At 55.0% G+C, this 15311-nt stretch overlaps 1 protein-coding gene across 3 annotated transcripts in view; it reads right to left on the reverse strand.

Moving 5' to 3' along the window:
• RASA3 (RAS p21 protein activator 3) overlaps positions 1 to 15311 on the reverse strand; it is an 89641-nt gene that overhangs the window by 33879 nt on the left and 40451 nt on the right. For all 3 annotated transcript variants that reach the window (XM_060079561.1, XM_060079560.1, XM_060079559.1), the window contains exon 3: positions 7822 to 7925. In XM_060079561.1, the coding sequence (XP_059935544.1) occupies positions 7822 to 7925 (104 nt within the window). The remainder of the gene's footprint in view (positions 1 to 7821; positions 7926 to 15311) is intronic.

Below are 15311 nucleotides of genomic sequence, written 5' to 3' on the forward strand. Positions count from 1 at the left end.
ACACACGTAAATATACGTGTGTGATGTACATTACCTGACACAGATTTATGGTATTTAAATATCCATCTACCACGTCATGCATTGTTCATTCACCTTATTTATTCGAAAGACGTACGTGGCAGCTAGCAAGCACACACCCCACAGCTTGGGAGGACAGAGGGCACCGGGCACTGGGCTGTCCTCCTGTCCCCACATCCCGTGGCCTCGGGCATGGGGACCACGCTGTCCACCAGGATAGGGGAGTTGGATGCTTGCCCACGTGAGCATCCCTGAGTACACATGTATATGCATGCAGTACACACGTACACTGTAAATCACACACGGAAATAGGAACAATAAAGGACAACATAAAAGTCAACATTTTTTCAGTTCAGTTGTTTCTGGCGAACAGCCCAGGACACACTGCCTAACTCGGGATCGCAGTCCAGTTACCAAAGGACACGTTTTGGGCCCCTGGTGCCATTTCACCCCGCGTCATCTGCTACTTGGGACGCTCCCCAGGCCCCTGTGGCCACCCTGCAGAGCCCCGAGCTGGCTGGCCCACCCTGCCCTCACCCAGGACACAGAGTCCTCTCTGCAAAGGGACTGCCCTCCGTTTCCTGTTTCTTCAAAGACTTGTGCTTCTGAGCAGAAGCACCCGGCGGCCTCACAGTGGGGCCCGACGCCCCAGCTGATCCTCTGGTTGCCCACACATGCTGCCCGCCAGCCCCTCGCACTCTCCCCTCACGTCGCCCTGCAGCAACCCCGGCGCGAGGCGGGGGGTGCTGGTCACAGACGTGGCAGACGTCCCGCCCACAGGCTTTGGGCCTCGTCGCTGCAGCTCTGCCCTCCGTGCTTCTCCTACCACTTCTTCTCCCCAAACGCCCGCATCCCACGAGGCCCCCCTGCGATGTCACCTCCTCTCCGGCCTCCCCTGGGGCCCACAGGGCAGCCTCTGCTCTGCTCTCAGAGGCTCACACGAGGCCTCGCTGGGGCCCAGCCACCTGCTGGTTGGTAGGTTTAAGGGAAAGGACACTCTGCAGGTGGCCCCTGGGGGAGCTCAGAATGTCACCCAACGTACGCGCGGCGCGTCTCAGAGCGAGAGGCGAGGGCGGCTCGGCCGTGAGGAGGGGGCGTCGGCCCAGAGGCCCGTGCACACACCCCGCCAGGCAGCCTCCACGGTTCCTTCCAGCGCTCGGCGCCCCAGGAGCCCGCACCCCCCTCCTCTGGCTTGTGCCTCCTCTGAACGTGCTGTCCCTTTGCTAAGATGCACTGCGGGCCCACGTGTTGCCAGCTCCCAGCTACTCGACGCTGAGGTTCCTCCCGAGACGTGCGCTTGGAAGGCGTTAGAAAATGCTTGCTTCTCTCTTGTTAGCCCATCTTCCATCTAGTTTTGTAGGGGTCCAGCCAGGGAACCCAGGTGGGTGAGAGAAGGGTCTCGCCCTGCAGTCTTCACGCCTGGTGTCCAGACCCGACAGGCGCACCCACCGGGCACAGACGGAAGCTGGAAATGAAGCAGGGACACGCCGGCCCGAGTGCCGCGGCTGAGCACGGCAGAGTCGGGTCTGTTTACTCCCCACCGTCACCAGCAGCAGCCCCGTCTCCCTGCCCACTGTCCCCGCAGCACCTCAGCACGCTCACCTCGGCCCTCCACTCACCTCCCACCGTCACACAGCCTTGGGAAAGGCCAGGCTCGGCGGTTCAGGGCCAGCCCTCTGTCCACTGGCAAGGTGGACGCAGCACAGCTGGCTCCGAGGGTCAACACCACTGCCCACATCGACCTCGCTGGCTCAGCTCTGGCCACGCAGACCCATCTGCAGCCAAGTCCTGCCCAGCCACAGGCCTCACAGGGCACTGAGGCCACGGCATGCAGAGTCTGTAGGTGGAGGGCAGAAGACACAGAGCGCACAGGCTGCAGAAAGCGGGTGTTCCACAGGGATTCAGGGAACTGGAGCTACAGGCCACACAGGCCTCGCTCCAGCCAGCATCAAGTCACAAGGACTAACCCCACCCTAACTCCGGCCCATCCCAGGCCCCTCCCCTCCCACCACTCCTGGTCTTGGGGGCACCCTCCGAGGTCCTGACGGGGGTCCCGCTGCCTCTAACCACCTGTCACCAGGCAGAGCCCCCGGCTTTCTCTCTGCTCGGCTCCTGCAAAACTCCACCCCTTTCACCGATGGGAATATAATGTTGAGCGTTGCAGGAATAAAGCCACAAGAAACAAACATTTCTTGGAACTAAATTGGGCAATAATATTCCACTAAAAAGGGATAAAGAAATTTGCAGACTCCACGATTAGTTCAGCTGGATAGGACAGTTACATCTGAAGTGTGAAATTTTCAGTAAATGCAATGTTTTTATGAGCTTTGACTGGAAGAGGGAGGAGGCACATACGTAAGGCTCATATGACCCCTACAACGTACACAACCTCATTACTCTTTATTTTCGGAAGTACTTAGTTTTAAATGGGTAATACCAGAACATAGAACAAAATCTGAAACATTAGAAAGGATATAAAATACAGCCAAGAATAACTTTCTCTCTCCCCTGCTACACGGGTCCCACCTCAGGATTACCTCTGTCACCAGCTGCCAGTCTGTCCTTCTGGAGACCGACCACATCAAGAACACATGAACATGCACTCTTTACACGTGAGAGGTAGGTGTTCCCACAGGCTGTCCTGGGGAGCACCTGACCTGCAGACCACAACGCCCACTTAAACGTGCCTGACGTGTCATAATCCACAGGTGTCCCGATCGATCTGAGCGACATCAGGTCACTATGCCCCCTGGGCCTCACCCTCTGACAAGGACACAGGTGGTGTGGCAGCCTTTCCACTAAAAGCCCCGTGTATTACTTCCTCTGGTGGGTGCTGTACCTGCCAGGGTCTGTTCAGAAGAGAGAAGCACATCAGGTAGTTCAAGAGGCAGCATGTGACGTGGGGAACCAGGTACGGTAGGTCAGAGGGTGCAGGAAGGTGGGCAGCCAGGGGTGACACCTGCAGGGTGGTGACTAAGGAGGGACAGCCGGATGCCCCCCGCCGCCCGGGCCTGGCAGGGGGCAGAGATGTCTTTCTCATCGCTCCTGTTCACCCTGGTGCCCGGCAAGTGCACAGAGGCAAGAGAGAGAAACAAGGGCCTGTAGACTTGAAGGGAAGAAATAAGTCTTTATTCACAGAATCTATAGGAAAAGCTACAAGAAAAGCTGGCAGAGTAGGTGTGTTTAGAATAAAGGTCAATACATAAAATCAATTGTATTTGTACACACAAGCAATGACAATGGAAATTGAAATCGAAAAGATGCCAACAGCACATCCACAAAATGATTCTTTTACGGCTTGAGTTTTTGGTGTACTATCCCAGAAATCTTTGTCTACTCTATCAAAATCATAAAATATAGGGGTATATTATATGTATACACACACACACACATACACACACGTGTGTGTGTGTGCTGAAAACACATCACAAAACCCTGATGAGAGAAATTAAAGACCCAAGTACGTGGAGAGACATGCCATGCTGGAGGGTCTGAAGACTCAGTTTTGTTAAGATGCTAATTCTCCCCAAATTAATCTATAGATCAGTATAATCTCAGTCATTTTGGAAATTGAGAAGATGACTGAAAATGTAAATGACAATTCAAAGGACCTAATAGCAAAACAAGTTTGGAAAAGAATAAAGTTGGTGAGCTCACACAACTGACTTAAGACTTGCTGTGAAGATATAGGAATTAAGACAGTTTGGTGTCGGTGTGAGGAAAGGAATGCAGGTCAGTGGAACAGAACACAGAAGCCATAAATAGACCCATGCATATAAAGTTAGTTGACTTTCAAAAGGTGCTAAGGTAATTCAACTGGACATCTGTAAAGAGAAAAAGGAAGCCTGTCATGTGTAAAATTCACTTGAAATGGATCGCAACATGAGAGCTAAAACCAAAAGCTTTCTAGAAGAAAAGATAGAAGAAAATCTTCACAACCCTGTGGTAGGGAAAGATTTCTTAGACATGACATCAAAAATACAAACTATAAAAGAAAAAAATGTTTGATGAATTGGACGTCATCAAAATTAAAAACTTCTGCTCTTCAAAAGACACTCATAAGAAAATGAAAAGACGAGCCACAAGCTAGAAGAAAATATTTGCAAAACATACATCTGATAAAGGACTTGTATCCAGAATATATTTTAAAAACTTTAAAAACTCAATAAGAAAATCCAATTAAAAGGGCAAAAGATTTGAATGATTTACCAAAGAGATACAGATGGTAAGTAAACACATGAAAAAATGCCCTACATCATTAAAAGTAAATTAAAAGTAAAAGCTACAGGGCCTCCCTGGTGGCGCAAGTGGTTGAGAGTCCGCCTGCCGATGCAGGGGATACGGGTTCGTGCCCCGGTCTGAGAGGATCCCATGTGCCGCGGAGCGGCTGGGCCCGTGAGCCATGGCCGCTGAGCCTGCGCGTCCGGAGCCTGCGCGTCCGGAGCCTGTGCTCCGCAACGGGGGAGGCCACAACAGTGAGAGGCCCGCATACCGCAAAAAAAAAAAAAAAAGTAAAAGCTACAATAAGATACTACGCACATATTAGAAGGGCAAAAATGAATCAAAAATAAAAGTTGATGATACAAGTGCCGGAGAGAATTCAAAATGGTGCACTCAGGAAAGGAGTTTGTCAGTTTCTAATAAAGGTAAACATACACTGCAGGGGAGGAAAAATCTTTTTCCTTCTACTCTTTTAGGTTCTCAGGACAAAGAGAACTGTAACAAAAGAAAGATTAACAAGAGAAAAACAAACAGAAGTTTATTAACATGTGTATCTCAGATGTACGTGGGGGAAACTCCATGATGAGTATCTCAAGGGGGTGGCTGGAACTCGTAGCATCTTAACCTAAAACAACCACCACCAGTTTTCAGAGAAGTGACAAGACCAAGGAAAGGACTCTGAGTTTCAAGGAAGGTAAATGTATGTGGGAACCAATGGTTCAGAAGGCTCGTTGTGTGGGTTCTTTGGCGTAGCCTCTGGGCTGACAAGGGTCTAGGGTCGTCTCAGATTTGGATGAATTTATGTTCTGCTTTTAGGGTAGAGAGATTTCCTTGTGTCTGCTTCTTCCCAACTGCCTTCCAGCTCAAACAAATCGTTATGCCACAGTGGCTTATTTGGGATGGCAAATTCTGCTGTCCTTTAAAACCTACAGTACGCCCCAGCAATCTCACTCTTAGGTATTTTCTAAGAGAAATAAAAACATTTGCCAACACAGAGACCTAGGCAAGAATGTTTATGGCAGCTTTATTCACAATCACTAAAAGCAGGACACGACCCCACCTCCGTCGAATGACGAGTGGAAAACGGTGGCACTTCCCTGCAGTGGGCGCAGTGTGCAAATTATACCTTGATAACCCCGGCTTATAAACAAAAGGATCAAGGTCTCACTTCACACCCCCCCACCCTTTAATACAGAAACTGCAGGAAGCCCCTGCCAGCGGGGCTGGAGGGACAAAGCGGGGAGATGGTGGGATGAGCAGGCCCACAGCCGGAGTAGGGCAGAGGGGGAGGCCTGGCTCCAGGCCCCCAGAGCCCCACCAGCCCACGCCCCGCACTGAAGTGGAGTTGGTGGCCCTGACCCAGCACTGCCTCAACCACACCCTCCCTGAGACAAACCCCACCCCTGGACTCGGTCCGCGGGGGGGCCCACGCGCTGCTGCACCCAGAGAACCTGGTGCCGTGCCATCAGATCACGTGGCAGACGTGAGAAGCCGGTGACACTCTGCTCGTTTCCGTAACACAAATTTATACCCTAGAACTCGGTTTCTCATCCTGGTAACAACATGATTGCTAGTCATAACTTCAAATTATCCCTGGAGATCCAGACAGCCTCTTATTTTTACCGCTGTGAGAACAATGTTGAAAACATCTAAATCTGGTTGCACCCTGACACATCCCAATTTTAAAGCCACCAGGAATTGCTCAACCATGGTTTTGCTGGTTCTCTTTAATAGCGGGTGCCTTAAACAGAATGATCGATAAACATCTTATTTGATTTTTATAAGGGGAAATAACCCCAAAACCAACTAGATCAGGTTCTCTGATTAAAATGTGCAAAGATATTTTAAAATTTCTTTTTCCTTAGGATTACCACTCAAAAAAGCTCCCATGCACCTCCAAGGATTAGTCAAATTCCTCTTCATTCTGGTATAATCTGAGCCAGCTACCCTGTCAGCGCTGCATCTCCCCGTGGGTCTCACCGGTCGCCCAGGTGAGCTCCATCAGGTAACATGTAAGCTTCCAACCCACCACTCTGGCCCTCTCCTTTCCTTCTTGAACAAACCTTGGTGCATCCAGCAGGCGCTAGACCGAGACACCCCCGGGCCCTGCTCCGAGAGCCCCAGGCCACAGGAAGTACGGTCCAGTGGACACAAAAGAAATGCTCCCACAGGCGACGGTGAGAATAAGGCACACCAAGGAGCAGCCTCCAGCTGACCTGGGTCTCGGGCCAACAGCGGCAGCCACGTGGGCATCGGAGAAGGGCCTGAGGTGGGCGTCAGGCTGCGAGGCACCGGGAGAGGGGCCGGGAGGGCCAGAGCCTATGTCTGGGCTGGAGGAGGAATCCCCAGAGCATGATGCCAAGCTAAGGTTCGGGCGCCATCCTGAGGGCGAAGGGAGCAGGCCTGCAGGACGAGCAGCATGGAAGTGCCCCCGCAAACACGATATCCTTCTCACTTCAGAGTTAAAGGTCTGCTGAGAGGCCCTATCACAGCTCCCTCTTAAATGAAGTCAAGGGTGAATTATCTGAGCTGCTGTGTCATCTAGGCCGTGTACTTCCTGAACAAACTCTGGTGATTTCTACGTAAAACACAGCAGTTTCCAAGCATGCTATTTGTTGGAAATGCAGACTCTGGGCCCTGCCCCAGACCCAATAACCAGCATCTGCATTTTGACGAGTGTGGGAAGCTCTGATCCATGTGCTGGAAACACTGCCAGATGCTTCTTCAAAGGACCTCAGCTCCAGAGCTGCCTTCAGACTTTTTTTTGAGGGCTGCTGGCCTGGGTGCAAACACCCCTGACCAGTCACTTGTGGACAGTGAGTGGAGCTGGTCAGACGCCCCAGGAGCGGGCAGGAGGCTGCGGTGTCAGGGGCCCCACAGATTCAACTGCTCTGTCCAGGAGCGAAGCACCGAGACGCCTCCTGCCAGGAGCAGCCAGGCCAGCGACGAGCAGCTGGGGTCCCATGGCCACAACTGAGCCCACATTGGGCAGCTCGGGTCTAATTCTGGTGCCACGGGGAACTGACAGGGTTTTCCTGGGACAGAGGTGCACCCCCCAAACGGGCAGCTCTGGGCTGCCCCACATTCAAGGTGGGCCCCACTCTCTCCAGGACGCTGGTGCCTCTGGGGCCCTCAATACCTCTGAGACCCCCAGTACCTCTGACAGCATCCCAGTGTCTCTGAGAGCCCCTAATACTTTTGAGTGCACCCCCAATACCTCGAGGGCACCCCAATACCATCCCAGTCCTCCATACACGGGTGCTGGGTTCGGGGATGGGCAAGGCCTGGGGTGGTGGGATGGTTGGAGAAGGCTCCGGGAGTCGTTTGGGGGGACGCCACTCTCGCCTTGAAGGATGGTTTGCCTTTGCCGCGTGTCCCCGTGTCCCCGCGTGAGCTCGTGGTGTGTCGCCCCAGAACACAGTGACAGGGCAGCTCCGGGACGGCCAGCAAGGGCAGGCGAGATGCTGGCATGGCTCACCGGCTCAGACGGGGTGCCCGGGAGATGCCCCAATTCTGCGAGAATAAGCCCCGTTCAGAAGAGGCAGAGAAAATGAAGAAAACACCTGGTCGGTCGGTACCTACCTATAATTGAATCTCTCCGGAAAACGTCTCTATCGAAAATGTAAAAGGACAGGTGACGGAAACTCCGCGGAATCTCGCAGTAGAAGTCCTCTCCGTAGAAGGGGCTGGACACAGACAGAAGGGGCACCGTTAGATTCTACGAGGCCGCGTCCCCTGCCCTGGGGGTCAGTCCTGGGGGGTCAGTCCTGGGGGAAGATCAGTCCTGGGGGGTCAGTCCTGGGGGAGGATCAGTCCTGTGGGGAATCAGTCCTGAGGAGGGAATCCATCCTGGGGGGAAATCAGTCCTGGGGGGCAATCAGTCCTGGGGGAGGATCAGTCCTGGGGGGTCAGTCCTGGGGGGTCAGTCCTGGGGGAGGATCAGTCCTGGAGGAGGATCAGTCCTGAGGAGGGAATCCATCCTGTGGGGTGATCAGTCCTGAGGGGGGGTCAGTCCTGGGGAAGGATCAGTCCTGAGGAGGGAATCCATCCTGGGGGGCAATCAGTCCTGGGGGATCAGTCCTGGGGGAGGATCAGTCCTGGGGGGGTCAGTCCTGGGGGGGTCAGTCCTGGGGGGTGATGAGTCCTGAGGGGGGCCAGTCCTGGGGGGGTCAGTCCTGGGGGCTGATCAGTCCTGGGGGGATCCGTCCTGGGTGTAGGATCAGTCCTGGGGGGGGGGGGCCGGCTTCCAAGCGCCTGCCTCAGGCATGCACCTGTGACCTCACATGGGGGACACGAAATTGGGAGCTGGTGGTCCCGGCGGGCCGAGGGAGGTTGGGGTGGGGAGGCGAGGGCAGGTGACAGACATGGAAGGACCTGTACTCAGGAGCTGCATCAGAGCCTCCGCTCGGGAGGGGGACGAGCCCACCTGTGGTGCTGCTGTCAGAAGCACCTCACAGGTTTCGCTTGTTTTACTGACCAGCTCAGGTCCAGAGCAGGAAGGGGGACCACGCTGGCCTGAGGTCCAGGCGTGCAGGGAAGCCAGCTGCTCTCCCCCCGCCATGTCCTGCGGGCCAGAGCCCCGAAGGCACATCCCCCAGGAGTCAGAGCTGCGGCCGAGGCCGCGCGATAAGGCGCACGCGTACGGCAGGTGTTTCCAGGGCTGACCCCGAGACGGCCACACATGCGAGTCCTGACTCCAGTGCCCCTGCCCACGGCCTGGTCCCCATCCCGGCTTTATCTTGGGGGACTGTCCCCACTCTCAGCTGCAAATCAGGATCACCTGGAGAGGTTTCTAGAAAACACACTGCCCAGGCCCTACTCAGAGGACCCTCTTCAGGGGTGGGTCACAGGGTAGCACCTTCAGTCCCACACCTGCCACCTCCTGACACAGAGCCGTGACGCCAGCCGGTTACAAGTGAGGGACACAAATCTCACCCCAAGCCCTGGAGGCACAGGAGCCCCGGGACAGGGCATCCTGCACCCGGAATGCACTCCCCTCAGTGAGGACATGCAGAAACTGAACTGCTTGTAGGAATGTAAAATGGGGCCATCACTTTTCTAAAACGGTAAACCCGGAGTAACCATTATAGCCCAACAGCCCACCCCCAGGGGTATGTCCGGGAGCAATGAAAACACATCCACACAAAAACTGGTACGTGCAAGGTTACAGCAGAAACAACCCAAGCATCCATCAACAGAGGACGGACGCACCGAACGGGGCCCCTGACCCGCGGGCACCTTCAGCTCTGACGCTGATGCTCAACGAGAGAAGCCAACACAAGAGGCCACACAGGGTGCTGCTCCCTCTACGTGAAATGACCAGAACAGGCTCATCTGCGGAGACAAAGTGGATTCCCGGTTGCCAGGGGCTGGGGAGCAGGTAAAGGGAATAGGTTTCTCTTTAGGGAGATGGAAATGTTCTAAAATTGGTTGTGGGGCCTCCCTGGTGGCGCAAGTGGTTGAGAGTCCGCCTGCCGATGCAGGGGATACGGGTTCGTGCCCCGGTCTGGGAGGATCCCATATGCCGCGGAGCGGCTGGGCCCGTGAGCCATGGCCGCTGAGCCTGCGCGTCCGGAGCCTGCGCGTCCGGAGCCTGTGCTCCGCAACGGGGGAGGCCACAACAGTGAGAGGCCCGCATACCGCAAAAAAAAAAAAATAAATAAAATAAATAAAATAAAATTGGTTGTGGTGATGGCCACAACCAACTCTGAATATAATAAAAACCACAGAACTGCACATTTTAAATGGGTAAATTATATGGTATGTGAATTATATCTCAATGAAGCTATTTTTCAAAAACAAAAAATTTTAAAAATACATCAAGATGTCAGCAAGTGAATAACAGAATTAACATTCTAGGGTATATCATGCTTAAGTTTTTTTTTTCTCTAAAGTTATATGGATATAGAATAAAAATAAAGACACGTTTTTAAATAAATGTGGGGTTACATTATTCAACCTGATATACAGTCAGCTTGTTCCTTTAGCATGAGGCCATGGACCCCTTCCCAAGTAAGTAAAGGCCAAACAGCACCTGAGGTCTGAGTGACCACAACCGCAGGACTCACACCTTCCAACACGCAGACAGCAAGTCCTCCCCCACGTCCACCACCGGGAGTGTGCCTAGCCCTGGTGTCCTCAGGACAGTCCCCGAGGTGGCCTGCGTGGTGGGAGGGCGTCCTCCCTCCTGGGCTCTGGGACCACGGACCTTCCAGGAAGGTCTCCATCAATGTTTACAAACTCTGCTAAGCTGGTGACCAAAACCACTGCTTTCATTTGAAAAGTTTACGTTATTGGTGAGGCTGAACATCTGCCAAGTGTGTCTGAAGCACTGTTTGTTTCGTTTTGTGTTGAAATGTCTTTGGCTCATTTTCTGTCAAATGACCATCTTTTCACATTCTTTTCAAGTTCAGGATACTAATCCACTGAGAACGTTTAAATTTATGTTGCAAAGTAAAAGACAAGTACCTGACGCCCAACATACAAGGAGAATGTTTGTCGTCCACGAACGGGGACAGGCAGGCGACCCGGCTGTCCCCACCAGAAGCCCAGGGGGTCCCTGCACAAAGCCCTCCTCAGCCCAATCGTGGCACCTCTCAGGTCGGCGCTGGCATCAGCAGGGCCCACAGGAGCGTGAGGGAGCAAGGCAGACATCCCGGGGGTGGGACAGGCGCGCCCCCTGGTGCCCGCACGCGGCCAGGCCACCCCCTTCTTGGTCGACGGGAAAGCCTGCAGTGTTTCTTCAAGGGGGCAGAGTTGGAAGCATATTTCCGAAAGAAAAGGAAGCTGTGGATGGTGGGGAGTGGGGTGAGATCCCCCCACATGCCTGCAACCCAGACTCTCCTTTCTGGGGGACTCAGAGGGGCTGCACAACCCTAGCTCCCCCAGCTGGCGCCTTTGCCTGGGCATCCCTGCGCACAGCTCAGCAGCAACAGAGGCAGGGTTCATGCCCTGCACGGTTGCAGGCTTGTCCAGATAAAGGGAAAATGCCACGCGAAGGACTGGACGGCCTTAACTACCACTATCTGACAAGGGGATTAAAACGTGGCCTCTGGCCTCTGAGGCCGGCCAGAGCGCTTTCCTCGCTAATTACAGGGAGAAGTTTAAATGCAGTTTCACAGAATTGGGAAAAGAGAAAAAGCCTCCGACAGGGGAAGCTGTTGGCCTCCTGCTCCGTGAGCCCAGATGTGCAGCCGAGAGGTCCCGGCAGGGCACCCCCTGCAGGACCGCAGAGTCCTTCCCTGGCCCCCACAGAGCCCGGCTGGTACTGCCCTGCCCCCACCGGGGCCAGACACGAGGTTCTCCCCGGTTTCGTGCGGTGTGCTGTGTCCTATGTTGCAAACGCCAGCATCTGTTCCCCAGCATCTGGGGGAGTGGAGCGTGGGAGCCACGGGGACAGAGGGGAGCCTCCCCGCAAGCCCTGGATGCACCACAGGGCAGCCCTGGCGGAGTCCAGGTGCCCAGAAGCGGGGACCCGGGGCCCACGCCGAGGCCCAGAGAGAGCTGGAAGCCAGGCAGGCAGGGCCCGTTCTCCGAAAAGGGTGCCGGCCGGCTCTGAACAGCTCTGCGCTCGGCTAATAAATGTGCAGGTGGTTAAACCATTCACTAAAACCTGGATTAAAATTCATGAAACCAAATACTGTATTCAGACGTCCACAGAAGAGTCGGGAAGGGAGGGGACTCGTGCAGCCTGCACCCCGCACGGGCTGGTGCTCGCGGGACCCCAGCACTGGCAGGGCCTGCACCCCAGGCACGAACTGCCCATGGCTCCCAGAAGCAGGAGAAACCCTGTCTGGTTCCTCTCTCACTTCCTCCAAATGGCGATTTTAAAGCAGCGAGGCCCTCGGCACCTGAGAGCTTGTCTCTGAGGCTTCCAATAAGCTACTGCGTCTCACTGGGAGGCCGGGTGCTCAGCATCTGCTGCTGAAGCCTCCCCCTAAGTCGTGGGTCACGGCCTGAACACAGGGAGGGGCGGCTCCCAGGACAGAAAGCCGCTCCGTTCACGCGAAGGACGGATGGAGAAACGAGGGCCTGCCCTCCCAGCTTCATGCAGATGTGAACGGAGGGATGCAGCTGACCCTCCCGGGGAAGGAGCCTTGGAGGTCAGATCACAGTTTTCCTCCAAATGCTGGGGAAGAAGCACCCTGCCTGGACCCCACCTGGGCCAGTCTTGGCCCGCAGGACAAGGCTGGATCACAGGGCACAAGGGCACCCAGGGCGCCCGCCTACAGGGCCAGCAACACGCTCTTCCAGAAGCACAGGACCCCAGCCGATGTCTGTGCCAGAGCCCGGCCCTCATGGGTGACCTGTAGCCCACGGTGGACGGCCACGTGGCCTTGGCAGGTTCCTCACTTCTTCCAGACTCAGTTTCCCCATCTGCTCACATGGGGTGCACCCCACACGGGACTCCCACGTGCAGCCCCTCCCCTCCCCCCACCCCCCACCCCCAGAAATCACGTGTCCTCACCAACAACTCACACCCGGACTATCCTTTTAAGGCCTGGCCACGTTTCTTAAGGTAACTGAAGCCCCCGGACTCCAGAACCTTCAGAAAGGCCTCAAGGGAAGGAGGGTGTCAGGGTGAAGCCTGGGGGCGTGAGAGGGCCGGCAGCCTGGGGAGCTTTTGGGGACCCCAGAGGAACCCATTAACCACAGCATCCCGACACCCAAACTTCCCAGCCCACAGCTCCACGGGGACTGACTGTCTACTCAGGGAGGGTGGACAGGGCAGGCCCATGGTCTCTCCCTGCAGGGTGGTCTCTCCCTGCAGGGTCCCAGCCTTACGTGGGCCTGGGCATGGCGGTCAGCTGGGCATCTGGGAAGCCCTGTGAGAAGCCCCACATCCTAAGATTCAGGGGCTCAGTGAGGACTGGAGCCCGATGTCAGGGGGATGCTCCGAGCTAAAGGCCCACCCTGGACCAGACATCTCCCCAGGACCGGGGGGGAGGGTCCCCGCCTGGAGCTCCCCAGGACCGAGAGGAAGGGTCCCCGCCTGGAGCTCCCCAGGACCGGGGTGGTGGAAGGGTCCCCGCCTGGAGCTCCCCAGGACCGAGGGGAAGGGTCCCCGCCTGGAGCTCCTCAGGACCGGGGTGGTGGAAGGGTCTCCGCCTGGAGTTCCCCAGGACCGAGGGGAAGGGTCCCCGCCTGGAGCTCCCCAGGACTGGGGGTGGTGGAAGGGTGGTGTGGAACGTCTGGGCCTGAGACCTGCATTTATGTCAAAAAGACTTATTTTTTAAGCTTTAACTTGAGAAATTAGAGAGAAAAGAAACATAAGGAGAGATGAGGCTATTTGTACAGTCTCATAATCTCAAAGTTGGTGTTTTCTAGTCAACAACTTGGTTTTCATTAAGAACATCTGAGAAAATGACGTCTTTCTTCCCAAACCACAGGCTCCCTCTTGTGCCGTCACACCCTAACCCCAAACAACTTCTCCCTCCCGGAGACAAAGACCCGAAGACCGCGGAGGCCACCACACAAAGCTCTATTTTCTGAGCAATTTGCATCTCTCGGAGGAACAGAGAGACCCTCTCAAGCCACTGACCCACATGCTCCCTTCTGATTCCAACCCGGAAGTCCGCGCCCACCCGCGGGGGAACAGTCTTTCATTCCGGAAAATTCTTGGCGACAATGACAGGATTAGAGATTCTGTAATGACACCCAAATAGATAAGCGTGGTGATAGCTAGCTCCTTCCTCACTGTGCTCTAGAAAGTGGTTATTTTACTAACTTCTAATGTTATGTAAAAAAAAAAAACCAAAACCTACCAACAAAAGAACAAAAGTACTGCCCATAATCCCACTACCCAGAAAAAATAACCACATTGGCATATAAGTCCTCACATACCAGACCATTTTTAGAGCTATGCCAGTTTTTTAAACAAAAAGGAATATTACTGTGAACACAACTTTCTAACTTGCCTTTATCGCTTGACAGACACAACCAAACTCTGCGAGAGGCAAGGAGGCACAGTCGCGGGGTCGGGGCCGTCTGGTCCAGAGGCCCTCAGGGGCGGGAGGGAGGGGCTTCTGGGCTGGATATGGGGGGGAGGGCGGTCCAGGCAGGAGGCTCAGCACAGCCTCAACAGAGTTGCCCTTGGGGAAAGTGAGGGTCCGAGTAGGAGCCCCATCCTGCCTGTCGTGGGGAGAGGCGGGCAATGTCCTCCTCAAAATAATCACTTACATGGACAAAAGGAAAAACTGGCACTTCATGGGATACGCCTGCAAACGATTGGACCAACCCAGCTCCTAAGAGTTCTTATTTTTAACTGTAGCACGAACGTGCTCCTTTTACTGGATAGGACGGTGGTTTTCTCCACAGGCAGCCTTCAGCTCTGCTTTGCCCTCCCGGGGACCCCAGGATGCCCTCCGCAGATGCACTGTGGCCCCAGGCAGGCAGCTAACCTGCCCGGACCCTGACAACCCAGTTTCATAGAGCCTTTCCGTTTAAATAAATGGTAAAGAAATGATGACTTGCCATTTAAATGATTAAAAATTATAGCTGTGAAAAGTTAAATGTGAACACCGTCCACTTGCACCATCAGGAAGATACTGTTCTCAGGACAGAACTTTCCCCGAATCACCGTCCTGGAGGAGGGGCGGGGCCGGAACAGCCTCCTTCTCCCCGAGGTGTCCGACCCAGGGGTCTCCCCAGTAAATCTGCAACAGCAGTCCCCTATCAGTGCCCACTGTCCCACGCCAGACACACAGGAAAGGAAGGCAGGGAAGGTGACACCTGCTCATGGGTGAGCGGCGTTCTGCAGACCCAGGGCGTGGGGACACCCACAGAGCCAGGCTGCAGCCCGATTCCCGGACCCCCTTCCCCTGGAGAAAGGAGGGAAGGGGGTGTGTGTCCTCCCTGTCGCCCTCAAGCTCCATCTGCACTCCAGCCTGAGGGAGCACAGACCACGCTGGGTGGCACTGATCCTCTGCAGCCACCGAGGCCCCTCTGACTACGAGCCCCAGAAGGGGCACCAGGTCCTGCCGGCTCTCTCAGGTCCAGAGATCAGACGTAGGCACTTTGTTTCCTACAGCAACTTTGCCAAACAAATGATCAACCCTCACAGGCGATGCTGA

The sequence above is a fragment of the Mesoplodon densirostris genome, chromosome 17 (genome assembly GCF_025265405.1).
Source record: "Mesoplodon densirostris isolate mMesDen1 chromosome 17, mMesDen1 primary haplotype, whole genome shotgun sequence".
NCBI classification, from domain to species: Eukaryota; Metazoa; Chordata; class Mammalia; order Artiodactyla; family Ziphiidae; genus Mesoplodon; species Mesoplodon densirostris.